This window comes from Gopherus flavomarginatus, chromosome 2, assembly GCF_025201925.1.
Source record: "Gopherus flavomarginatus isolate rGopFla2 chromosome 2, rGopFla2.mat.asm, whole genome shotgun sequence".
In the NCBI taxonomy this organism is placed as follows: domain Eukaryota; kingdom Metazoa; phylum Chordata; order Testudines; family Testudinidae; genus Gopherus; species Gopherus flavomarginatus.
The window spans coordinates 266189343-266216984 of NC_066618.1; the positions used below are offsets into that span (position 1 = coordinate 266189343).

The 27642-nt window shown below is 44.0% G+C and overlaps 1 protein-coding gene across 3 annotated transcripts in view; it reads left to right on the forward strand.

Annotated features, from left to right (window-relative positions):
• ZFPM2 (zinc finger protein, FOG family member 2) overlaps window positions 1-27642 on the forward strand; it is a 482727-nt gene that overhangs the window by 127409 nt on the left and 327676 nt on the right. For all 3 annotated transcript variants that reach the window (XM_050940635.1, XM_050940638.1, XM_050940636.1), the window contains one exon: window positions 17794-17895. In XM_050940635.1, coding sequence (XP_050796592.1) covers window positions 17794-17895 — 102 coding nt within the window. The remainder of the gene's footprint in view (window positions 1-17793; window positions 17896-27642) is intronic.

Here is a 27642-nt window from a genome sequence, read left to right on the forward strand (position 1 = left end):
ATATTCTCAGTCTTATTCTCTATCCCCTTTTTAATGATTCCTAACATCCTGTTTGCTTTTTTGACCGCCTCTGCACACTACATGGACATCTTCAGAGAACTATCCACGATGACTCCAAGATCTTTTTCCTGACTTGTTATAGCTAAATTAGCCCCCATCATATTGTATGTATAGTTGGGGTTATTTTTTCTAATGTGCATTACTTTACATTTATCCACATTAAATTTCATTTGCCATTTTGTTGCCCAATCACTTAGTTTTGTGAGATCTTTTTGAAGTTCTTCACAATCTGCTTTGGTCTTAACTATCTTGAGTAGTTTAGTATCATCTGCAAACTTTGTCACCTCACTGTTTACCCCTTTCTCCAGATCATTTATGAATAAGTTGAATAGGATTGGTCTTAGGACTGATCCTTGGAGAACACCACTAGTTACCCCTTTCCGTTCTGAGAATTTACCATTAATTCCTACCCTTTGTTCCTCTGTGTTTTGTCAGCGATAACAAAATAAGATCTAACAACTACTTCTTTGAGAAGTTGTAGAACTTCCTTGAGCAGAGACTAGAAATTTGACAGGAGGTAGTCCTGTTGTGGAAGGAGTGACTTTTGCTGTTGTAGTGAAAATCCATCCAGATTTGCCCAAGCTCTAAGCCTCTGAAAATTGCAATTTGCTCTTGCCCAGTAATGATTGTTACAAGTCTGTCAGTGAAAATATCTGAAGATTCTGTCTACAAGGAGCCTGTTAGCCTGAGGCTTCCAGGCCAAAGAAGGACTTTTCCTGCAATTGCTCTTCCTGATTGCTGGGGGCTGCTGTGGTACTTAGCACAAAAACTGAGATGGAGACGATCTCTCTTGTGCTGTTCTTGCTAACAACAGAGAGCATGGAAGAGGAAGCATCCTGAGTCGAATGCAGAGGAGTGAGAGGCAGTGTGGGGACTGAGGCAGGCGGAGTAGTAAAACAGAGTGATAGGAGACTGGGAGACAGGCAGGCTGCAATGACTGGGAGACAGGTAGGCAGGGTGAGGATTGGACCAGAAAGAAACCAGGGACAGGCTAAAGATGATAGAAACATAAGTGGTCAGGCAAAGAAAGGGGAGGGATGTCATACTAGGGGATGGGGCAAAAGGGGACAAACTGGAGCTGACAGGGGTAGAAGGGACAGGCTGAGGAAGATGGTGCCTTGTATGTGAACTTGGCTATGCTACCTGAGGGAAAAATAGAATGTGATCATCTCATCAGCCATGTCCTCACTCCTCCCTCTCTCCCCCTCCAGAGCCTCCTGCAGCCACGAAACAGCTGATACGGAGGTGTGGGGAAGGAGGGAGGGGGAAGCGCTGATCGGCAGGGTGGGAGGCACTGGGAGCTGGGTGGGAGTTGATGAGGGGCTGCTGACATATTAGTGTGGCTCTTTGGCAATGTACATTGATAAATTCTGGCTCTTTCTCAGGCTCAAGTTGGCCACCCCTGAGCTAATGTCTCTATTCAATCCGTGATTTTTAGTGTCTAGAAAAGTTATGAATTTAAGCGCTCAGACTCGTCATTTGAAAGTATTGTGCAGATTTCCTTTGAGGCTGAGGACTGATAAGTTACATATAGAGTGATCACTTTGTGGAAAAGTGCTCACCCACAGATAATGTGGCATTTTTATCTTTTATCATTTCCTCATTTGAGAGCAGACATCTCATTAAAGACTATCATAATGCATACACATAGGGGGACTAAATAAATGTTGCGCAGGCATTTTCTTTCAGACTTTCCCCTACACACACTTACCAAAGGAAATCCCCATTCTTCTGTCTTTCCAAAGTCCATACCAGTTCTCTCAGATAGTACTGATTTTGTACATTGAAAGCAACAGGGCGAAAAGATCTGTAGGTCTGATGCCTCCTCTACTTCTTGAGGGTGGGATCTAACAAGTTGTCACGCTCATCTCTCTTGCCCTGTGTGGGTGAGAAGCAGTATGGTGATGAGGCCTCTCTGAAGGGAAGAGGTATCTAGAGGTCTAGGGTACAGTGCATGAGGCTAGGGAATTTTCAGATGTCTACGTGTACCGAAGGGAAGGGGCAACAGCAGAGAGTAGATGGTGGCCTCAGTCTAGCATTGGAGAATGGGAAAATCATCAGGACAGCAGATGTGGGAATATTCTTGGTGGTGTTAGAGGGAAGAAGCAAAGGGAAATGAGGGGCATCTCTCTGATAATTAAGGGAAGGAGTAGGAGAATCTGTTGATATTGACTCGGTCATGGTGTAGGTAAGTATTCAGAGCCTCCATGGCAAACAAACTCTGATCCCACCTGACTGCCGCATTTTGTGGGGCTTTCTAGTTGTAGCTGTGCTGTTGCCGTTCCTTCTATAAACTATCTCATCCCACTGCCCTATTGCTAGAGGCCACATTGACAAATGAATGCTATGCATAGCAAATCTGCAGACATTACTGACTGGGAAGGCATTCCTGGCACCCTTAACACTATTGGTGGTCTTCAGGACCCAAAGCAGGTGGGTGGTCCAATCATAAACCAGTGGTTGGCAGGGTCCATTATAGATGGTATATGCTTCTTGGTCCCAAAGGCCAGACTGATTCAGATGGTGATATAGCTTCTACCACAGGTGTTCAGTTTATGATGCAGTGGTATATGGTTAGAGCAGGGAACAGTAAGTCAATACTTTAGGTTCTATTGTTTCTTTTATCACAGACTACTATACAATGTCAATTTACTACATATTTGCAAAGGACATGACAAAATGGGGCTCTGATCCCTGATTGGGACCCCTCATAGAGCATCTGCTTTTCCTATAGAGGTAGATGAAATATAGTTCTAGCTGAAGCTCAAAAATACCATTTCTGAGTCAGCAAGAGGGAAATGCTTGGGACTATATGAACGTGCAGCCTTTACAATGGTCTCATCCTCTGGCTATGGCAGTGAAGAATGAGCCTGGAACCTGAACTGAGCTTTCTGCTCATGTACATAATGTTGGCACTTGGCTGCCAGACCTGCTTAGGTCTGGATTTTTTTTACTTTAAACCATATGCGGTCAGGCTTGAGATTCAGGGAAACAGCTGCAGAGTGATTCTCTATATAAGTGTCAATAAACACAACACTAAGTTCTTCTTCGAGTGCTTGCTCATATCCATTCCAATTAGGTGTGCGCGCGCGCCGCGTGCATGTTCGCGGAGACTTTTTACCCTAGCAAAACTCGGTGGGCCGGCAGATCGCCCCCTGGAGTGGCGCCAGTATGGCGCCTGATATATACCCCTTCTGGCCCGCCCGCTCCTCAGTTCCTTCTTACCGCCCGTGTCGGTCGTTGGAACTGTGGAGCACGGCTAGCTGTTCTCCACCTCCCTAGAGTTTCACTCCTGTGTAGTATCGTGTATATAGTTCTTTTATTGTAGTTATAGTTGTAGTTAGTGTTAAAATTAGTAATTTGTAGTTCTGTATATAGTTATAGGGGATCAGGGATTCGCCCCGTTTCCTCCCCCCGGTACCGGGGCCCATGCCCGGTTCACCGGGCTTCAAACCTTGTGCGGCCTGTCATCGGCCGATGCCCACAGGAGATCCGCACGACTCCTGTCTGAGGTGCCTAGGCGAGTCCCACCTTGCAGACAAGTGCCGGATCTGCAAGGCGTTTAAGGCCCAGACAAAGAAAGAGCGGGACAGTCGCTTAAAACAGCTCTTGATGGAGGCAGCGCTGACTCCCCCATCGTCGGCACCGACTCCGGCACTGGGACCAAGCGTTTCCTCCGCTCCGGACCGCCCGGCACTGACAAAGGCTTCGCTTTCCCGCCCGGCACCAGCCCAACACCCCAGCCAGCACCGCTCCCTCTCCCCGAGGAGCAAGAAGCACAGGACTCCTGCGGCACCTACAACTGCACTGCAGTCGGAGCGTGCTTCCAAGCCAGACCGCCCGGCACCGTCATCTGCCACAGCACCGAGCACCGTCGATTCCAGCTCCTCAGGAGCCGTTGAGTCCGGTGCCTCTCAGCTCCCCAGCACGACCTGCGGTTGAGCTCGTCGCGCCCTCCACGCTGGAGACCTTCTCCGTGGCACGCAACCTCATCGCTCTAACAGAGCCCGAGCTGCCCCAATCCCTGGCACCGCCGGTGCGGGTTATTCAGTCGATGGGCAAGCCCACCATGGTGCGGCCGCGTTCGCCGGGCGCTACTGAGCACCGTCGGTCCCGCTCCAGATCGAGGGGCTACTCTCAGCGTCGTTGATCAAGATCCCGGCGCCGCTCGCAGTCCCGGTACCGTTCCCCGCGGCACCGGTCGTACTCGCGGCACCGCTCAACATCCTGGTCACCGTCATACTACTCCCGACACCGGTCCAGATTGCGGCACCAATGCTCCTACCGCAGCCGTTCCCGACACGACAGCACACGGCACCAGTCGACCTCCCGGCACCAAGCTGGTAGCAGGTCCCGGTCCCGATCGAGATACCGCCACGACTCCCGGTACCGCTCACCGGCACCGCGCAGAGGCGAAATCTATGGGCGCAGAGGCCTGGCACAGTCATCGTCAGCTCCTCCGTGGCCTTCACGTCACTCGTCTGCCTCTCCACACGCAGACAGCGCCTCCTACGGGGGTTCGGATGCACAGGCCCACCCGGACCATGGACCACCGCAATGGTCCTTTTGGACGCCTTGGGCATACCACCAAGCCCAGGGCGAACCATTGGTCCCAGCACGTTCCAGCCATTCGGAGCACCGTGCACCAGAGGCCACAGTCAGCCAGCCTCCCCTCCTCAGGTATGGAGGAAGATCCTGCGCATCCCCTGGCACAGCAGGATGTCCCAGAGATGGAGGTCCCTCAGGACGAGGCTTCCGTACATGAACCACTCCTCCCTGGGTTATCTTCTTCCTCTTCCCCAGATGAGGCGGTAGCGGGCACATCATCATCGGGGCCCCCGCCGATTGATCTCCAGGCACATCAGGACCTTCTGCGGCGCGTTGCCCAAAATATAAACCTTCCTGTAGAGGAAGTCCCTGAAGTGGAGGACCCGGTGGTCAGCATACTTCCCGCAGAAGCGCCAACCAGGGTGGCCCTCCCCTTCATCAAATCCATCCAGGCAAAGGCGGACACCATTCCACCCACAGCCTGCGGAGTGGATAGAAAATATATGATGCCATCCAAGGGATATGAGTACCTCTACGTACACCCCGCCCCCTGCTCGTTGGTGGTACAATCAGTCAACGAGTGGGAGCGCCACGGCCAGCAAGCTCCTGCGCCGAAATCCAGAGAAGCCAGGCGCATGGACTTGCTGGGCCGCAAGATTTACTCTGTGGGAGGCCTTCAGCTCCGTGTGGCGAACCAGCAGGCCCTCTTGAGCCGATACAGCCACAACACCTGGGAGGCTGTTGGCAAGTTCACTGAACTAATTCCCCAGGACTCACGCCAGGAATTTGCAGCTCTCCTGGAAGAGGGGAAGAGGGTCGCCAGGACCACACTGCAAATGTCGTTAGATGCTGCAGATTCAGCAGCCAGAATGCTGGCATCTGGTGTAGCCATGCGTCGGATATCGTGGTTTCAGGCTTCCGGACTACCGCCCGAGTTGCAGTATACGATCCAAGACCTGCCATTCGACGGGCAGGGTCTTTTCTCTGAGAAAACAGATCCCAGGCTACAGAGCCTGAAGGATAAATGGGTTATCATGCGTTCACTGGGAATGCACACACCCCAGACTCAGAGACGGCCATTCCGCCCACACCCTCAGCTTCCTTACCCCCCGCCTTGACCCAGACAGGAGTTTACCCGGAGACGAGGCCGCCCGAACCGCAGACGACAGTCGGGTCCTCAAGGGGGTAACAACTCAGGGTCCGCCAAACTACCGCAGGGACCCAAAGCAAACTTTTGAGGGTGCGCCCGAGAGCAGTATACCAATCCCCTCCCTGGATCCTCTTCATTTTTCAACCGCCTCCACCCCTTCCTGCCGGCGTGGTCCTAACTGACCTCGGATCGTTGGGTCCTGCGTACGGTGGAGTTTGGATACTGTCTTCAGTTTATTTCTCCACCCCCCTCCCATCCTCCCTCCTCGTCCCTCTTCAGGGCCCCTCTCACGAGCAACTTATCATCCAGGAGGTTCGCAAGCTCCTATTCATCGGAGCTATAGAGGAGGTGCCGAAGGAGTTAAGGGGCAGGGGTTTTTATTCCCGGTATTTCTTAATCCCCAAGTCAAAAGGGGGCCTTCGACCCATCCTGGACCTGCGAGGACTGAACAAATTCATCAAGAAGTTCAAGTTCCGCATGGTATCCTTAGGAACCATCATTCCTTCCCTGGATCCCGGAGATTGGTACGCCGCTCTCGACATGAAGGACGCATACTTCCACATTGCGATTTTTCCTCCGCACAGGAGGTATCTACGCTTTGTGGTAAATCAGGATCACTACCTATTTACTGTCCTCCCCTTTGGTCTCTCCTCAGCCCCTCGGGTATTCACCAAATGTATGGCGGTCGTTGCTGCTTCCCTGCGCTGTCGTCATATCCACGTCTTCCCTTACTTCGACGACTGGCTTATCCGAGGCACTTCGGAGGCACAGGTGATCGGCCACGTCGCCATCATCAGGGAGCTGTTTGTGAGGCTAGGCTTGACCATCAACCCAGACAAGTCCACTCTGGTGCCTACGCAGAGGATAGAGTTCATCGGGGCAATGCTGGACTCCAGCCTTGCGACAGTCAGTCTACCCCTGCACCGGTTCCAAGCCATAGTTTCCCTGGTCAAAGGGCTACAAGCCTTTCCGACCACGTCGGCTCGAACTTGCCTCGCTCTCCTGGGGCACATGGCCACATGCACCTTCTTCACGAGGCATGCAAGACTGCGCATGCGCCCGCTGCAGACCTGGCTCGTGTCGGTCTATCGACCAGGCAGGGACGCCATAGACACAATCATAACAATTCCACCGACTATTCTAGGCTCCCTCGGCTGGTGGACGACGTCCTCCCAAGTGTGTGCGGGCCTACCATTTCACGCCCCCCAGCCCTCCGTGTCCCTGACAACGGACGCGTCATCGCTAGGCTGGGGTGCACACCTGGGGACCCTGCGCACACAGGGTCTCTGATCGCCAAAGGAGCTAACGCTCCACATCAGTGTGCGCGAGCTGTGGGCAGTCCGATTGGCGTACCAAATGTTTCAACGCCATTTACACGGCCGTTGTGTTGCGGTGTTCACAGACAACACAACGGCCATGTATTACATCAACAAGCAGGGTGGGACTCGGTCCTCCCCGCTGTGTCAGGAAGCAATATGCCTTTGGGACTTTTGTATAGCCCACTCTATTCATCTAGTGGCCTCCTTTCTCCCGGGAGTGTGGAACACCCTCGCGGATCACCTGAGCAGGACCTTTCTATCCCACGAATGGTCCATCCGTCCGGACGTCCTTTATTCGGTTTTCCAGAGGTGGGGGTTTCCCCGAATAGACCTGTTCGCCTCCAGATCAAACAGGAAATGCCAGGTGTTCTGCTCTCTACAAGGTCGCTCCCCGGGCTCCCTGTCGGATGCGTTCCTGATCTCGTGGACGGGACGTCTTTGTTACGCTTTTCCACCCTTCCCTCTCATCCACCGAGTCCTGATCAAGATCCGGAGAGACAGAGCCCGCCTCATCCTGATTGCTCTGGCTTGGCCGCGGCAGCCCTGGTACACCATGCTGCTCGACCTGTCCCTGGCGGACCCAATCCCCCTGCCTCCTTGGCCGGATCTGATCACGCAGGATTTCGGCAGGATGTGCCATCCGGACCTACAGTCCCTCCATCTGACTGCATGGCTCCTGGCTGGTTAAGCCAGTCGGAGTTGCGCTGTTCCGTAGCAGTACAACAAGTGTTGCTGGGCAGCAGAAAACCTTCCACGTGTTCAACCTACCTCGCAAAATGGAAGCGCTTCTGCTACTGGTGCAACCAGCACGGCCACTCTCCACATTCCGTAGTAGTCCCCACTATTCTGGACTACATGTGGTCTCTCAAGCAGCAGGGATTGGCGGTCTCCTCTCTACGGGTACATCTCACGGCTATATCCACCTTCCATCCAGGCGAGGCTGGCAAGTCAGTTTTTTCCCACCCTATGGTGTCAAGATTCCTCAAGGGCTTGGAGCGACTATATCCTCAGGTCAGACGGCCTACCCCTACTTGGGACCTGAACCTTGTCTTAACCAGGCTCATGGCGCCCCACTTCGAACCTTTAGCCACATGCTCGCTGCTGTACCTATCCTGGAAAGTGGCCTTCCTAGTCGCTATCACCTCGGCTAGACGAGTCTCGGAGCTTCGGGCTCTGACCGTGGACCCTCCATATACTGTATTCCATAAGGACAAGGTGCAGCTGCCACCACACCTGGCGTTCCTCCCTAAGGTCGTCTCCGCCTTTCATGTTAACCAGGACATCTTCCTGCCAGTCTTTTGCCCGAAGCCGCATTCCTCCAGACGAGAGCAACAGCTCCATTCTTTAGATGTCCGAAGGGCTCTCGCTTTCTACATTGAGAGGACCAAACCCTTCCGCCGTTCACCTCAATTGTTTGTGGCAGTGGCGGAACGCATGAGGGGCATGGCAATCTCCTCCCAGCGTATCGCATCCTGGGTGACATCCTGCATTTGGGCATGTTACGACTTGGCCCACGTTCCGATGGGTCCTCTAACTGCCCATTCTACCCGGGCTCAAGCTTCATCTGCCGCGTTTTTGGCCCATGTCCCCATACAGGAAATCTGCCGCGTGGCCACCTGGTCTTCTGTACACACCTTTGCATCACACTATGCACTGGTCCAGCAGGCTAGAGACGATGCTGTTTTTGGCGCAGCGGTTTTACATTCCGCAACGTCTCGCTCCGACCCCACTGCCTAGGTAAGGCTTGGGAATTACCTAATTGGAATGGATATGAGCAAGCACTCGAAGAAGAAAAGACGGTTACTCACCTTTGTAACTGTTGTTCTTCGAGATGTGTTGCTCATATCCATTCCACACCCGCCCTCCTTCCCCACTGTCGGAGTAGCCGGCAAGAAAGAACTGAGGAGCGGGCGGGCCAGCAGGGGTATATATCAGGCGCCATACCGGCGCCACTCCAGGGGGCGACCTGCCGGCCCACCGAGTGTTGCTAGGGTAAAAAGTCTCCGATGAACGTGCACGGGGCGTGCGCACACCTAATTGGAATGGATATGAGCAACTCATCTCGAAGAACAACAGTTACAAAGGTGAGTAACCGTCTTTTATTTTCCTTCATACTGGATGTGTGAAGCTATCACCGCCACCATCTATAATACCAGCTGAACATTTAACACCCTGAAAATGATTTTTTTGAGTTCCTTCTACCTTCTCGTGTGTGTGGTTTTATTTTGTGTGTAAATTTTCTCTGCTCTTTGTCTGTAGGATGACCAGACAGCAAGTGTGAAAAATCAGGGCATGGGTTGGGGGATAATAGGAGCCTATATAAGAAAAAGACTCCAATATCAGAACTGTCCCTATAAAAGCAGGACATCTGGTCACCCTATTCGTCTACCTTGCTGTAATGTCTAACAACCTTGCTTGCTGTTTGCTGTGTTCATTTGGATCAGAAAGCAGGTTTAGCTTTTTTTTTTCAGAAACCTTTTTCAGTCAGTGTAGTTCTTTCCTCCTCAGTAGTGGCTTTAATGACATATTTTTACCTCCTCTGATTCTACAGCAACTAGAAGCAGGATCACCATAAGGCAGCTATACCATAATCACTTTGAGCTCAATAAGGAGATCTTTACAGGCAACTTTGTTCTTTTTCTTAACGGGATTAAGAAGCTCAGCTCTTTAAATTCTTGTATATAACACTGACATTTCCAGGATGTGTTTTGGACGAGGGAGTTCAAAGAGAAGGAATGAAAAAGAAAAGCCAATATGACTTTGTTTTTTACCTTGCTGGAGGAGCTGTTTGTGCAAATCGCCTATAAGCTTATTGACCTGAATCTTTGACTCCTTGTTTTCTCTGGATTTGGCTGGAGTGTAGACACTGATAGAGCACTGATAGAGGTGATTGAACAGCCCCCAGCTTTGCTTGGCACCAGACCCCACACCCCCACCAGGCCCGACATTATCTTTCCCTGGCAATACTTCTGTTTTCCTGGAGCTCATACTCCTTTAATTTTTTTTTTTAGTTATTTGTAATTTGTTATGTTTTCTTTATGTGGGCTTTCCAAGTAACTGAAGGGCACATTAATTCTTTTTGTTAAGCAGAGATAGGAGAGGGCATGTATATGTGATGTGTGTTCGTCTCATAGGACAAAAAAAGATCGTCCATGCCATTAAAAAAATAACACTTTTCAGTAACATTCCTGTAAAGAAATACAGTATCAGACTGATTTCTTTGTGTGTAGATTGAGGGTTTACGGGTAAGGCTTTCCACTCAGCAGAGTGTGGGTTAATTTCAGTTTGTCTCAGTTGAATGGAATGCAGATAATCTACTTTTTCTGGCTTTGCTGGATCCTGAGCATCCTCCATTTCTTCATCAGATGCAGCATATGGATCTGGAGAAGTGAGGGATCTCGTGGCAGCTGTGGAAGGGCACAAATTAGTTAAAGTTGACTCTTTCCATGATGAAAGGAGGCTTTTTTCTTACTAACATATGCCTCCTCCTTAATCCCTTTGTCTGTCATTGCTTTCTATCCCTCAGAGGGGGGACAACCTTTTTTTTTTTTTGATAGAAAAGGAAGGAGATAGCAAAAAGTGTTTGAAGTTTTTTTTTTCACAAAACTGAAGGGTCTCTGAATAGCAACTGGGAGACTGCTTGTCAACTACTCTATTCTCCTTTGGCTGCTACCCTGGATGTCGTCTCTAGAGGTCAAATCTTGGTCCCATTGAAATGCATGCCAGAGTTCCCAGTGATTTCAGTAGGATCAGGATTTGACCCTTTGTGTCCAAGCACACCCTGCTCATAATCAGGAAGCGAGGGCAGGGTCATTGAACAGAAAACTAAATTTCACAATTAACTAGCAAGCTAGATTTTTTAAAAAAGCAAACAAATAGAGTTAACTAGATAATGGCTTTAAAATGTGCAGAGTTGTGGGATGAGAGCAGCTCCTGCCTTTTCAGTCAGTACCTTTTGCGCTCCTTAAGAACAGTGAAATTGTGAACTTTATCATGCTGTGATTTAGTCACCACAACCCCAAAAAGGATTATTTAGTCACCACAAGTACTATGCTGTCCCCTTTCCTAGAAATTGTGAAAATTTAACTTGACTCAAAGTAAGAATTTCAAATGCATTAGAGGTAAGCTCCCATAAAATATGAAATACACAAGTGACATACTTTTATCCATTTGCTTGCATAGAGTATTACAGCTGTATATCTGTTTGATTTTTTGGGGGTGGGAGCTTCTATTTCTTCCACCTATTTCATCTGATGTCTTCTCTTCATGGTTTTGAATGCTGGTGGAGGGTCCAAAGAACTCAGTTGTGCACAAGCTTTGCACCCTTAATCAATGGCTGTGGATGGTGGCAATAATATAACTCTCAAAGCACTGGAAAAAATAAAGGAGTCCCACATCTGTGACCTGATGGGATAAATATTATTGCTGAAAGGATTATGATGGATGACACAGAACTAAAGGAACCAATTTCTTGTGACAGTTAATTCTGTCACTTGTTTTGGCACATAAGATGTCCTGACTGTTTTTGAAACTGCAGGACGTTGCAGGAGTAATACTCTGAACATTCTTGGAATCTGGGAGACAAACTGGATTGGTATGGACACACAAGATAGACAGTACTAGTTTTTGTTTTCTGATAATCATTGCAACTTAACTCATGGAGGAGTGTAGTGGGTCAGCGGTGGTCCCTCCCGCTCTGGATAAGTGGGAGGCCACTCCGCCTCACTATGTCACTGGGTATCTCCTAGGGTTGCCAATCCTCCTCGTTTTGCCAGTAGTCTCCTGGAATCAGTCTCTATCTCCTGGAGGCTACTGAAGCCAAACTGGGAGATTTTAGGCCCCTAAAAGTCCAGCAGGGCTCAGGCATGCTCCCCACCCACCCTGGTCCCATGCTGCTCCCAGAAGTGGTCGGCACATCCCTGCAGCCCCTGGGAGGGCCAGGGGGTCTCTGCATGCTGTCCCTGCCCCAAGCACCCACTCCAAAGCTCCCATTGACCAAGAACTGCGGCCAGTGGGAGCTGTGGGGCAGCACTTGTGGGCATGGGCAGTGCATGGAGACCCCCTGGCGCCACCCATAGGGTCACAGGGACATGCCTGCTGCTTCTTGGAGCAGCGTGGGGCCAGGGCAAGCAGGGAGCTTGCCTTTGCCTTACTATGCTGCCCGAGGTAAGCACCTCTCTCCCAGAGCCTGCAGCTCTCAGCCCCTCCCACACCCCAATCCACTGCCCCAGCCTGGAGCCCCCTCCAGCACCCGAACCCGCTACCCCAGGTTCAGCCCAGAGCCCCCTCCCACACTCTGATCCCCTCAGTCCCAGCCCTGCCTCAGCCTGGTGAAAGTGAGTGAGGGTGGGGGAAAGCAAGCAATGGAGGGAGTGGAGATGGAGTGAGCAAGGCAGGGCCTCAGAGAAGGGGCAGGGCAGATGGGGTGGGACAAGAGTTTTTGGGTTTGTGTGATTAGACAGTTGGCACCCCTAATGTCGCCTCGAGTCAGGGAATTAGCAGAGCATTGAACAGTTTAAGGGTAGAGTAGTACAAGTCTATAAGGCCTGGCCATCAGTCATGGTGGGGCAGCAAACAATTGAAGGCTCTGGCCTACAGTCAGGGGCTCTGCCTGTTATCTGGGCAGAGCAGCACAGGGGTTGGGTGTCCTACCTCCATGGACGGCCAACAAATGCAGGTCTCTTGGCCTAGAGAGGGGCGGCTGCCAATCCAGGGGTGGGGTGGCAAACGGTAAGGGGACCCAGGCCCACCCAATTCCACCAGGCCCCAACCTAGTGCCCTAACAGTGGTGGAATATTTCACCACTGGGTCAGCATGGAATTCAGCTGCAACATGCTGACCGAGTCTCTGGTCAGCTGCCCTGGACCACTCCCTACCTGCTCTTCGGGGTGTACCTGGATCTGTGGGGGGTCCTCTGCTTGCATGGGGAACCCCAAACGCTCTAATCCCCACCTTGCCTCAGTCTGCCAGTCATCATCAAGCCCCCACTCCCTAGTGCAGACTGCAGTGCAAAAGCCACTCATCATAGGCAAGGTTGGGTCTGGACCTGCTGCCTCTCTCTGCAACCTAGTGCCTCTGTGGGGCCTTGGACAAGGCCCTGCAGCCTGGGGAGTTGCCAGCCTAGAGCTCCCCAGCCTCTCTGGCCTTTTCCCAGTCCTGCTCCACTCAGGTACTTTGCTTAGGTCCCTGCAGCCAAGTCCATCTCCCTCTACAGCTAGAGAGGGACTGCTTGCACTTCCCTGGCTTTTATAGAGCTAGCTGCGGCCTGATTGGGGTGTGGCCCCAGCTGTGGCTGCCTTCCCCAATCAGCCTAGCCTCTCCCAGGGCTGTTTTAAGCCCTGCAGGGCAGAAGTGGGGTGACCACTCTGCTACACTAGCACAGTAGGGCCCTAATCTATGATTGAGGATTCTAGGTGCTACCAAAATGCAAATAATAACTAATAATGCCCACTGCTCACATTTTTATACAATAGGAGAGCTTTAACATTTTTCTGTACATCAGAGGAGGAATGGCTGGGGAAAATTTGAAATCTGTCAACGAAAGGCTTCATCCTGCAAGATACTGAGAAGTTTGGTCTTGATTCAGCAACGTACATAGCACGTGCTTAACTGTAAGCATGTGAGTATCCTTTTGACTTAATTACTCACATGCATAAAGTTAAGCACTTGATTAAGGGGCAGATTTGTAAAAGCATTTAGACCTTTACAGATGCAGATAAGTGCTTAATGGGGTTTTCAAAAGCACCTAGGTACCTCGCTTCCATTGAAATCACCTTTAAAAATTGCACTACATACCTATCTGCAACTTTAGATGTCTCAGTAGCTTTAAAAATCTGGCCCTAAGTGCTTTGCTGAATCAGGATAATGTGCTTAGAGCCTTTCAAGATTGAGCCCTAAAATAGGAATTATTTTTTCAGCTTTGGAGCAGCTGTTCACTGGGGAAAGGATGGGAAGTCTAGAGAGCTCTTAGGAATCAATGGGAAACAGGGAAACAGTTCACCTTGACTCCTCAGATGATATTTCTTGTTGTGTTCATAGAACAGCTTCAGGATAATTGGTTTGAATATAAATGCTGCGCTGGGATATTGTGTACAGGAAAAGTACTAAGTAATGTAACATTTTCACTGTTCTGCAGGAAATGCAGTAGTGCAGATGGTGTTTTTCTCTAATGGAGATAAACACATGGATTAGAAAATTAAGCAGTACAGTCACCAACAGAGTATCAAAGATCTAGAGAAGAAGAAATGTTAGACTGACTAAATAACCTGAGAACAGTGTGAGGTCTTACCCAATTCTTAAGAATACAGTAGTACCTGAAATTGGCAGAAATGTCTGACATTGATAGAATGATTTTGGAGTAGAACATTGCATCTGCCTTTCTAGTCAGTGAGTGGATTCTGGCAACTGGCAGTTTAAATACTGTGTGCTCACCTTTGCATGTAAACCCCATTATCACTGCCTTCCCCCTCCCCCTGAAAAAAAAACACTTTAGGAGAATTACCCGTGGATTGTCCCCAATATTTGCCATACTGTGGTTAAGGAACCTTATTGTGAGATTGTCCAGAGCAACTAGGAGCCTGAAGTTATCCTAAATAAGATTCAGTCCAGGTTAAACACTGATTCCTGACCAGTACTATCCAAACTGAATGTTAAGAAGAGTGCAGAAAGCAATAACATAAATGGTTTCAGAAACACAAAATGCTGAGGTGACTGGTTACCACATTTGAAATAAAATTCACTGGATTGACCTGTGTAAAAGAGCTCGGCTCATTCATGCAGATGTAGCTAGGGGAATAATTTATGTTCTGTGTTGAGGGCCAGATTCTGCTCATACTTTTAGTTTTACACTGCTCATGTTACTCCTGACTTACATCAGTATAAGTGATATCAGAGTCTGGCCCTGATAGTTGTAAATTCTCCAGTATCCCAATGCCCTACTTTCATGGCAGCTTCACTGAAAGAGATTACCTCTGTTATATTTTTCCTTCTTGCAAGGCTTCTAAGAAAGAATTTCATAGCATAACTTCGTAGTCACTGTAGTCTTATCTACCTGGTTCCCAAATCAAGTGATGCCTAGTATGGTGAGGTATGAAAACATCACTCACAATTTGTTTTTAATAGCTTTATTCTTAAGGTCAGCATTCTTGTACAACAAACGGATTATAAATTTAAGTAGAATTTTTGGCGTTATACGTATGTACTATACATGTTTTGTATATGCTGAAAACTTACGACTATCAGCATTAGAGTGTTTTGCTTTTCATTTTTTGCTTTTTTATTTTTAAGTGCGTACAGAATCTAAGAAAGTTATATTTTAAAATTATTTTACAAGGATCTCCACTTCAGATGGTATGTATTTTAAGACATCCATATGTTGTCAAAATTTAGCAATAATTTCAGTGCAAATCCAAATAAACTATTTCAACTTGGATGTGGTTCCCTTCAAAGTATCTGAGGTCAGTCTGCAGGGATCCCAGAAAAGCAACACTATTTTCACTGAATAAGCTGCTTCCATTGGATTTCCAGGGCTAGATCCTCAATGGGTATATACTGATAGTCGTGTTGGCTATGCTGATTTACAGAAGCTGAAAATCTTGTCTGTAGTTTCTACTAAGGTTCCAGTTCAACATGTTATTTAAGCATGTGTATAATTTTAAGGATGTGCGTGGTCTCATTGGCTTTAGTGGGACTAATAATATACTTAAAGTTACACATGTACCTTGTTAAATTGGAGCCTAATATGAGAAATGATATTCGTGAGTCTCTGTATCAAACCTGTTTTTTTTAACAATCTTGAATATTATAACTGAGAAGTGATGTTTCATTCTGAATAACTATATAAGAAACCTATAATAATTTAGGTTTACATTTATGCTGTGAGGGAGAATGAGCACAAACTGAATTCCAAAATTTTAATGTTCTCTCACTCCAATATGAGCTACAGTTTGATGTTTGTGACTGGTACAGTACTTTACCCAAAGCTATCTTGTCTGATGATAAAACCATGAGTGTATGAAGCTCGCACATTTTTCATCTCTTTTATGACCTTATCTTTCATGAGCGGCTTCTGTGAAGGTATCCTAACTATAGGAAGCACCTGGAAAACATATATGATATCTATGCTGTGATAAGCAGTTGTGAACAAGAAAGTAGATCTATCATTTCTGAACTGTTCATTGTTAAAAATACTTTGTCGGTTTAGCTGATTGCAAAATAATTATAGGGTGACTAACAGCTACTGTAACACTCCTAGTTGAGAAAGTTCAATAGTTCTGTTGTCGAAGAATTTCTGTAAGAGGTTAATATTGAAATACTGTAACTACTTGTAATAAAAGTTGGTTTAATAAAAATTGGAAAGCCTGTATTTTATGTAAAAAATATTTATTTTTCAGAAACACTGTTTATACATTTGAAATTGTTTATTTGCAAGCTGTCACTGTTTGCCTCTTTGCCTGCATTGTTAGAGACTTTAAAATACTACCCGATACGTTTCAAATAGTATATTCCATTTTACAGTTTTCCTATCCTTTGAGTCATGATCACCTGTGCCACATTAAATGATGATGTGTTCCTTTTCCTCTTATTGGATTCACATTTGGTTATGAACATTGGGGCTAGATTCATAAAGGAACGTATGTGCCTCTGGTATTCACAGGATCTCCACTCAAGTGCCACCAAACCTTTTAAGTGCCTAAACTCACTCAGCACCTATGTTTTTGCAGTAAAAGTTCCCTATGCACTTGTGTTTCTGCCTCCGATCATGTGCTGCTCCCCCACTCTAGCATCCAGATGCATCACCTGCCTAAGCCTCAATACAATTCAGAAACTGAGGGAAGACAAGTGTTCGGTCACGTACCACACTTGCAGGGCCCAATCCAGGTACGCTTGCTCTGAGCAAGCCTAATTCCGTGCAAAGCAACTGGAGGAGGAAAGGCAGAGGCTGCTACTCTCCCTTATAACTTTAGTCCAGTGGTTAGGGTACTCATCTGGGAGGTGGGAGAACATCAGTTCAAGCTCTCCATCCCTCCACCTATTGAGGACAAGGGAGCTGAACAGAGGTTTCCCACCTCTCAGGTGAGTGCACTAACCCTGGGCTATGGGATATTCTGACATGGGATGTCCTCAATTTCTCTAGTTAAAGCTGTTGTTTAAATAATTAGAGTCATTGGAATAGGGGGCTTGATCCTGGGTAAGTGCTCTAACCACCAGTTATAGAGTCATTCTCATGCATGGTCTCTCTTTCTCTGGCCCAATGACTCTGTAGTTATTTATCCAAAGTGGAACAGCTTTAACAGGAGAGGCTGAGGAGACCCACATCAGACTCATACCTAATATCTAGGGCATTCAACTGAGAGGTAGGATACCTCCGTTCAAATTTCTGCTCCTCAGCAGGCAGAGGGGAGGCTTGAACTGGTGCTCTCTTACATCCCAAGTAAATACCCTAACTACTAGACAAAAAATTATAAGAAAAAGGTCCTCATCCTTGTCCACACTGATCTCCAGGAGAGGTTTCACAAGGATTGTGAGATCAAGCCCTATATACATAGTTATTTGTAGCCATTGATTATTCATGGGTGTTTAGTTGTTCAAAAATGTTATCTTCTCTCTATTTATATACTGTATAATATATGCACTCACATACACACATGTATGCTTATTATGAATATTCTGAGTGTCATAGAAATTATTTAAATTTTATGTATTTCTTCTCTTCAGGTGATGAAGAGGGCAGCCAGGAAACAGCAGAATCAGATGGTGATGCACAATCAGAGAAACCAGGACGGCTCATTGTGGAGACAGATGACTGGGATGGGCCAGGTAGGAGAAAACAAATTACAATCCAGAATGAATAATTTAAAATGGAGACTGAGAATGTTTTCCTCGTGTTTCAGTAAGTAGGGTCAGTGTTGCATTGTTTTGTCAATGGAAAAAACTTCCTGTGTTCATGTGATGCCTTGGGATATCTATAGTAAGAGCTGAGGAAAAATGCTTCACCAGACAGCTGTTCTGCACATGTCCATCCTGCATGAAAATTATACAGAGTAATGTTCCCATGATATTGCTACTAGAAATAAAAGTGTTGTTATTCCTTAGCATTTGGAGGATTAAATGCAGGATTGGAGTTACCAAGAGGCTCCCAGTTTCATTGCTGCCTATGGCTGGTGGTGTTTGCTTCTGTATTCTACTCTGTTTTCCGTGGCCAAACATCTGTATTTAGTCCAGAACTCTAAGTTTAACAAATGAATATGGCTGCCAATGATGTTTTCAAGGACTTTCCTTATCAGTTTTCATTTGATATAAATAATTTAACACACCCCGGTCATTGACTTCAGAGTTAAGAGAGAAACCTTTTGACTGCAATCAATAAACTATAAGAGCTTCATGTGTAAACAGAAATATGCAGTAACATTTTCTGTTATGTACAGTAAAAACACTGCAAATACATTATTGGAGGAACATTAGGCAGTATTACAGTTCTATAGGCATGCGAGAGAGAGCTCCAAACAGCCATTAGATGTAAATAGGTAAACCTTGGTTTCTGTTGTAAAGATACATAAAAACAAAGGGATCCTACAGTCCTCACTTTGGCAAGCCTCCAGTTTAATTCAGTGGGATTTTTTAAGTTACAGATAGCAGAATTTGTCCCCAAATCATTGTATTTAATATATTTCTTCAGTGCCAAGAGGAAAATATATATTTGAAGCCAAACATATCCTTAAAGTAGCTGTGTTTCTAAACAGAGCACATTCCCCTGAAAAGGATAAGCATCAGAGAAGAGAGCCATGAAAGTACTCTAGCAATAATTTATAATGCAATAACACTTTTCATTAGAAAAAAAATCCTATATTTCAATCACATTTTCATCCTTGCTTGAATTTGCAAATTACTGTGTGCTGTGCATGAAGAGAAGAACTCCTGTGGTAATTTTCTGAAACCAGCAGCTGGAAAATATAATGCAAACAAAAATGAAGATACACTATATCGCTGATTATTATGATGTCATTTATAATGTTGTTAATGATATATACACAAATATGTTTGTATTCTGTACAAAGCAATGTAGTATTATATAAAACAAGATTTGATATTAAAATGTATTACAGTAAATTTAAAGTTGCATGAAAACCTCTTTTGAAAGGGGACAGCTTCTTCCAGCTTTTTACAGTTTTAGAGATTGTTGTTGTTGCACTAAATTTACTCCCTTTAACACAGGAATAAAATGTCTCTTAAGAATCTGAAGTTTTGTGATTTCTTTGTTGCTGTTTTATTTTTAGAGCAAAATGAATGTACTTGAGAGTATAATTTTTATTACTGGTTGTTATTGTCTTATGTGAACTAAATGTGTAGAAATATTTTAGGGGATATTTTTGATGACTGCAAGAAGTAAAAGGTGTGGGGGGGTTGTTTTTTGGTTTTTTTTGGTAAGAAAATTCTTACACAGATACTTGGTGATTTTTGTCCTGGATGTTAAAAGGGTAAGAAGATACATTTAATTCAAGAAATGTATCATGACATACTGAAGATGAAGATAGAAACCGAGAATGAATATAAGGAAACTCCTTTTTGTCTTTAGAGAAGTGACCACCACTGAAACTTCATCAGAGCTTTAATTAATTTAAATATTAGTCTTTCACATGGAAATAACATGTTTGTAGCAGAGAAATGAATAAGTATATCACATGCCATGCTCCTGCCTCTCTCTCTCTTCTAGTTCTTTAAATGAAATTCTGTATTCATTCTTTTGCTAATATATAAAAAAAAGATAGAAGATTATTTTCAAACATGTAATATAGGAAAAATGAAAATAGTTTTTCCTTGTACAATTTTTGTGTAAATCTAGTGCTCATGAAATTCACTGGCTTGACAGTGCTGGAGAATGAAGTCTTTGGTTATTCGAAGATTATGTACCAGTACAGCACAGGAAGACCCAGTACAACTCTACATCTCTCTCAATGTGCCTCTGCCCTTTCTCAGAGAATTCACCTCTCGGAGTTAGAGGGTGGCATAATCTCCATTACCTGTTCAATCCTTGATCTCTTTGCTGAGATGGAAGTTGTTAATATTACTAGTTGTGATGGTACTTTATGTGATACCAGGAGCTGTCCATTGAGATCTGGATTGTGACCATCAAGGGCTACGGAATAGTCATTAAATGGTACTAACTTTATTTTGACCTAGGCTGAATTTAAAAAAAAAAAGGTTTCTTTCTTTTGTTTATGTTTATAAAATTCACGGTTGTTTGCTGTGACATCATGGTGATTTGTAGGGTTCCCAGCTGCTGGGGGATTCAGGCTCTGAAATATTTATTAGTATTTAATTTATAATTAAGGATAGGTCCCAACCAAAGCCCCAAAATATGAAAATGAGTCCCTTGTCTTTTTCTTTAAAAAAAAAATTGCGTCATGAAACTGTGCCAACGTGGTCAGAGACTTTAGCAGTTGAATGCATTTTTAAAAACAAAAATACATTTAAAAAAAATATTTTTTCCCCTGAAAATGTTCTGCAGTTACAGACAGCTCCTATTAGGCTTTTCTTTCAGCTCACAAGATCATTATCTTCACTGACTGTAAAATGGCTCCAGGGGGAGCCAACTTGGGTAAATGTGTGTGTAAACTGTCCTCAATATTAACAATTTTTGTTCCTCTATTGTGTTAAAATATTTATTTTTTTTAAATAACAGAGGTCTCTCTGCAGCTATGGGGGCTGGAGCAGATGGACTGTGCCCTGGAGGTTGTCAAGCAAGGGCAAATTCCTTAATTTTGCTCACACTGTCAGCCTGCCTTATCTCAAATCTCTCTCACTTCTATTTGGACATATACTAAGGGACGGATCCTGCTTCCATTAAAACTAATGGCAAAAGTCCCAGGATCACACAGAGTTTGGGGAACATGATTGGACATTCGACGTGGAAAATTGTATGTGAAAAGGATTTATGTTATCAAATGAGTGCCACGGTATGTGCTATGGCTCTATAATCTTTATATTTAGGATATCAGTGTTCTAAGATAATAATGATCAGAGTTTTAACACATATAGAATAAGATGGGGTTCTAGTTGCTGACTGCTACATACCACCAAATCATATGAGAAAACAGGATCAGGATGTCTGTCCTTATGTACTTATGTATAATTTGTAAGGAAAACACCTGTATGATCGTGTGGGACTTCAATATGAGTTACATATGCTGGAGATCTTATTCTGCCAACACTAACACATCCTTGAAATTTTATAAAATTATAGATTACAATTTCCTAACCCAAACAGTGTTGCATCCAACACAAGGGAATTCTGTATTAACCTGATCTTGACAGACAAAGAGGAGTTGATCAGAGAACTACAGGTTAGTGGTTGTTCAGGTGAAAGTGAACATGGCTTGATTACATTTCTTATGTTCAAATAGCATATCAGAAATACGTGTATTTGGTGTTTGAAATTGGCCAGTTTCAAAGCTGGAAACAATTATGAGCCAAATCAGCTGGGAGAAAGACTTTAAACAGAAAAATGGGAATCATAATTGGGAACTATTTAACAACATTTTACTACATGCCCCAAAAAGCTGTAATCAAGAGAGGAAAAGTATACTGGTTAAAAAACTAATCTGGTTTACAGAGAAAGTGAAAGCACCTAATATGTATATATGTGTGTGTGTATATATATATATATATATATATATATGGGCTAGCTGATAGCAGTGAATATAAATTAAAGCTCAGAGTTGTATAAAATTGATAAAGGACACAAAAGGATACAAAGAGAAATCTGTGGCTTCTAGAATTAGGGAATAAGGAGGATGTTTTCTTTCAGTATATTAGCAACAAAAGTAATCCTAACAATGTTATTGGTCCATTATTAGGTGAAAATAGTAGAATTGTCAATAATATTGCAGAAAGGCATAAGCATTCAATACATTGTATTTGGGAAGAATCCGGATGATGTATTCCTACCATATGAAGATGTTGAAATATTTTCCATTCCCACAGTAACTAAAGAGGATATTATAAAGCAGTGAGTAAAGTTAGAGATTTTCAAATAAGAAGGTTTGGATAACTTACATTCAAGGGTTTTTAAAAAGCTAGCCAATGAACTCTGAGTTGTTAATGTTCATTTTCAATAAATTTTGGAATACTGGGGAAGTTCCAGAGGACTGGAAGAAAGCTATTGTTGTGCCAATATTTAAAAAGAGTAGAACTGACATCGATCTTGGGTGAAATAATGGAACAACTGATGTGGAACTCAATAAAAATTTAAATGAGCTTAATGTAATTAATGCCAGTCAACACCGGTTTATGGAAAATAGATCTTATCAGACTAATTTGACATCTTTTTTGATGAGATTACAATTTGGTTGATAAAGGTAATAGTGCTAGACTTCTGTAAGGCATTCTGTCCTTGTACGTAACATCTCTGAAAAAAAGCATAAAGATCCTGGAGCATAATCAAATGAACATGATCATCCAATGGAACGGTGTGACCTAAAGACTTAATGTGGGAATATCGAATATTAAATGGGAATATTGAAGAGGAGTAGAAAGGTTGTATTACCTCTTATCTGACACTGGTGCGATAATAAATAATAAAACATTACTGTATGTGACATCTCATATCATACCCTGGAAAATCCTGTTCACCTTTCACAAGGGGGAGGGGGACAGATTTTCAAGTGTCAAGCACCACAACTGGAGTGAGACTTTTTCAAAAAGCTCAGCTCCCTTTTAGGGCCTTAAATAAAAGTCAGATTTTTAAAAGAACTCAGCACCCAACACACTTAACTATTTTGACAGTTATCTATGTGCTATTACGTTCTCATCACTAGTGAGGGCCTTACAATCATTAATGGTTTGTTTTATCTTCATAATACTCCTCTGAATCATAGGGGCAGTTTAAAATGACTTTCCCAAAGTTACACAGGAAGTCTGTGGATGAGGTACAAGTTGAATCCAGGTCTACTAATTCCTGTGCACTATCTACTAGACCATAGGTACACCCATCTGACAAATAGGAGCTGAATTTTCTTAATGTCAAATGGAATTATTCTCATGAGTAAAGAGGAGTATTTGTCCCCACATAGAAGCCAAAAAAAAAAAAGGAAAATGCAGTTGAAGACTGATTTTTAAGGTTCTAGTTGATGATCGTGTCTTACATAACCTGTTTATATCAGTATGCGTATACAGTAGACCTTCATTGGAAGTCTAATCCTGCTTCCAGTTAGTCAATGAATGTTTTGCCAGCAACAGCAGGATAAAGTCCTACTTCACATTAACCATGGTGAGGCCCAAAATGTATGTAAAATGATAAAACATAAAAGTTATGTGCTATTATTAACTGTTTACTGAAAAGTGAGGAGAGCTGTACAAAATATTGACCAAATTATAGTGTGCTGTTTGAGTGGAATGTGGATTAGTGCAGTTCTACTGTATTTTGTACTCCCAATGATACACACCTTTGCCCATTATAAAAGATGGTTTGGAAAGTTCATCTTAATAGATTTACTGCAGCCTTATCTATGAATCACTGTGACTCTATACTGATTGTTGGGCTTACCCTGCATTATTTAGTAATATCAGAAACAGTTTGGGGTACAAAGCAAAGAAAGTGTTTGGTATAGATTGGAATGGTGGTAGACCACTGTGAGATGGAAACAGACACTAATGATACAGCCTTTTTTTTTGTTAAACCAGTCCTAAGAAGGACTGAGAGATTACAGTCCTGATTTTGTTTCTTTTTTTGACTGGGGGAAATGTGGTAGATATAAGATCTGGGAAATGTTATTTGATGTAAATTAACAAAAATCCATGAAACATCGTTAACCATAGATATAGTCTGACAGTAAGAAGAATATTCTGAAGAAGCAGAGGAAATCATAGAATGACTGTGTGTTACTCTGACAGTGAATCGGTATTATCTCTACTATCAGATAATGCAGTTATCATTAATTTTCACATTTGCATTTCAATCTTTGGAAGGAAATGACTCTTGCCGGATGAAGATAAGAGCTCTGTACCACTATAATGAGCCATCATTTTATCCTGACTCTTTGTATCCATATGAAAATGAGGCTGGGTGGTGGTGTGGTATGTGGGGAGGAGGTGGGGGGAAGTCAAAGAAACATTATAACAAAGTGTCAAAATCACTACAGACTTTGAAGCCCTTTATGAAACAAGAGGCAATCTAAATAAATCTTCTGTAGTGAAGTGGTTATCGGATTAAAAGAAAAAAAGCTTGGCTCCCATATTGTAGGAAAAACTGAAGGAAGAGGAGGAAAATTCTCTGAATCTTATTTCCTTAATCGTTTTCACCACTAGCTTAGAAATGTGAAGAGGGCATGCAAACTGAGCATGGTGTGAGGGACTGTGATGATACTCATCAAGTTAATCTCTTGTGCCTGCTTCTGAAACTTAGATACTATGATCAAGGGTGCATTAGAAGGAGAAAGTTTGATGAAAGGGATGCCAATACATGGCTGTCTGCAAGGTTTGAGGGCAGTTGAACCCTGGAGCTCTTTTATTACATGTCCATAGTAACATATTAAATGCAGGTTTTCATATTATTTTCACATTGGTGTGCATAACAGATTGTAGTCATCATTCACTGTTTCATTCAGTATAAACTCTCATGTATAACATACCTTATTGTGGAGCCTGAAGGTGCATCTGCACAACTCTGAACAAGGAGCTTCTCCTTCCCATCTTGACTGAATGAAACCAGTTGTTTGAAGAACAGTCTCATAATATCTTCAACTCTCTTAAAGGACTGTACTGCATTGTTAGGGACATTGTAAAAGTGCTTACTAACCAGACATTCTGGAATAAACAGGTTTATAACATAGCTCTCATCATTGGGATATTTGATTTACTCCAGCTTTAAATGATCATTTTATATTTTTCTTTTGAATGAAGGGTACATATTTCTCACAGATTGTTAACAAAAGTACAATCTTTATCATTAAAAAACTGTTATCACTGTACAATATTGCCAACAGTCATTCAAAACTCATGAGCTGGTCCCCCTCAGAATCCTGAGATTTAAAAAAAGTAAGGAGTCTTGGGTTCATCTTATTTGATTCTTAGTTATTGAAGCTTTAGGGTATATTGTGGGCCAGTATGAATTACTCTGTGTCTTGGTGGTTAGAGGCACTCTCCTCATCAGCAGAGGTGGGAGTTGAACAGGAATCATTTACATCCTTGGAGAATAATCTAATCTAATAATCTAAAAGTTATGATGAAAGTGGCCTTCCACCGCCACATGAGGCACCTGACTCCAGATAAGGGTCCCTGGCTGTGAATCCCAAGTAGAGATAAGCACCTCCCTGCAGCGTGGCTTTAGGTGCCTAATTCCCTGAGAGTGGCAGAATTTAGCACACATTCCTCTCCTCAGCACCTCTGATTTCTACCTTGGGCAGCTCTCCACTCAACATGCTGGCTTTTGTGAATCCCATTATTAGGCTCCTTTCTTTCCCCATTTGTTGTACAGGAAGCTACATGCTGAACCTTGGCTTTATGAATCCCAGTGATTTTCTAGGCACCTAATAGTTAGGCATTGTGACATTCAGTGTCACAGCACCTAAGTCCCTTTGTAAATCTAGCCCTTTCTTATAAACAGCATCTGAGAGTCTCACACAGTCAGATCACTCACATTCTAGGACATATTATATGGCAGGCCTGATTCTATACCTTGCCACTTGGCATAGGCCACATTCAAAGTTATTAAAATAGAAATGGATAAAGATAAACCATGTTGGTAATTACCTACATTTATTTTAGATTTTAGTGATGGCTTCAGGCCATAAAAAAAACCTCCAGTTTGTGATTTGATGAGTGCACCAATGTGTTGCACTCTAATTTGCCTGGTGAACCTGCTGGTGTGCACTAAATGTTCCGTAGGCACATTAACAGGGCTATGCACACTAGTGGAATCTGTGCAGGGAAATTAGAGTACAACATACTGGTGGTGCTCTACAAATTGAACCCCTGTAGTGTGGTCGCTGGGGTTGTATAGACAAGCCCGAAGATTCACGGGAAGTCCACAGGATGGATGAAACTGTTCTGTGGGCCACATATGGCTGCAGGCCGTAGGTTTGACATCCCTACTCTAGGACCTGGTGTTTTAAGGGAAACGCCAAGTACTTTTAACATAACTCTTAACATTGCAGCTTTGTTCATATCAATAAGCAGTGGAAAGTGAAACTGACTAGAAACCAAAATTAAAGTAAATTGTCTATTTGCACTTTGTAAGCAGAGAGAAATGCAAAAGTCAAAGAGGCATCAGAAATAGTGAAATGTAAATTAGATTTTTAGAATCCTTTCCATTTTAATAATTTTAGGGTCTGATTAGAAACAAAAGTAAGGAAACTAACCTTGAAATGTATTATTTTTAACTTGATAGTGTTCATTTAGCCTCTCTGAGCCTTGGTTTACCCATCTGTGAATTATTAATTTAAAGGATGTTTGGTACTCAATATATTAGAGGTAGATCGATGTTTTAGAATCCACTGTCCCAGCCTGACCTACTAGTGGGAGGGTGCTTCCCATCATCCAGACACACAAAGTGCTGAATTCTGTATGTCCCCAAGGCTGAAGACTGATGGAGTAGCTCCTTGTGTTGCTTCAGGACTTAAGCCAATCTTTAACTGTTAGAGATCAGGATGAGACCTGTTTGTGCTAGGGGCAGAGGGAGGCAGATTATGCCACATCTGACTGCTATGAGGTTCTTACATCTTCCACTGAAGCATCTGATATAAATGAGCAAATTACTCTATTGTTGGTAGCATTTACTCTGGAGGTATAGTTTTGCTGAAGACTTCACTGGAAAAGTGATGGGATGACCTTGGATATTTTGGAGAACATGATATGTGCACAGGGACTGAGCTTCCAGATTCATTAGGTACCCCAATTTGGGCATGATGCCTTATATAGTAGGTACAGTGAAAAGTACAACTCCCTGTAGGTCACACAGTGAAGGACTCAGTCTGTGAAATTCTGCTGGGAATCAATGAACATCTGCATTACAATACATTGTTTCTTGTAGTTTCATACACCAAGGGACCTGCAGAATCTATCAGGAAGCTTTGCACTTTTCAGCTGTCTCCGCTGTATTTTGATTATAAAGACAATCACATACTCTAGTAATTGCATAGGACTAGGAAACATTGTCTGTTGCTGGAAGCAGATGGGTTGAAGAATCAAAAGGGGCATGTAATTGGTCCACAAGTATTTTGCTTTTTATTGTGTTTTTCTCATTAATTCCACCAATATAATTACACAGAGAACACTGCACAGCAACAATTTACCTTGAACAGTTGAAGGACGGATATGTTAATATATTGAACCATATACCCAATGTGGAGTGATTTACCAGGAAAAAATTGCAGTCCAACTAATGAATGCAAACAAACAGGAGATATGAGAGTGCCATTTCTTTCTTAATTTAGCAGTTCTTCTTCCAGTGCTGGTCCCTATGGGTATTCACTGTGGGTTTGCATACACTTGGTGCACCTAAGACTGGAAATTCTTCAATGGCAGTGTCCATTGGTCTGTGCTTGCAACGGCCCTTCAGTTCCTTCTTAC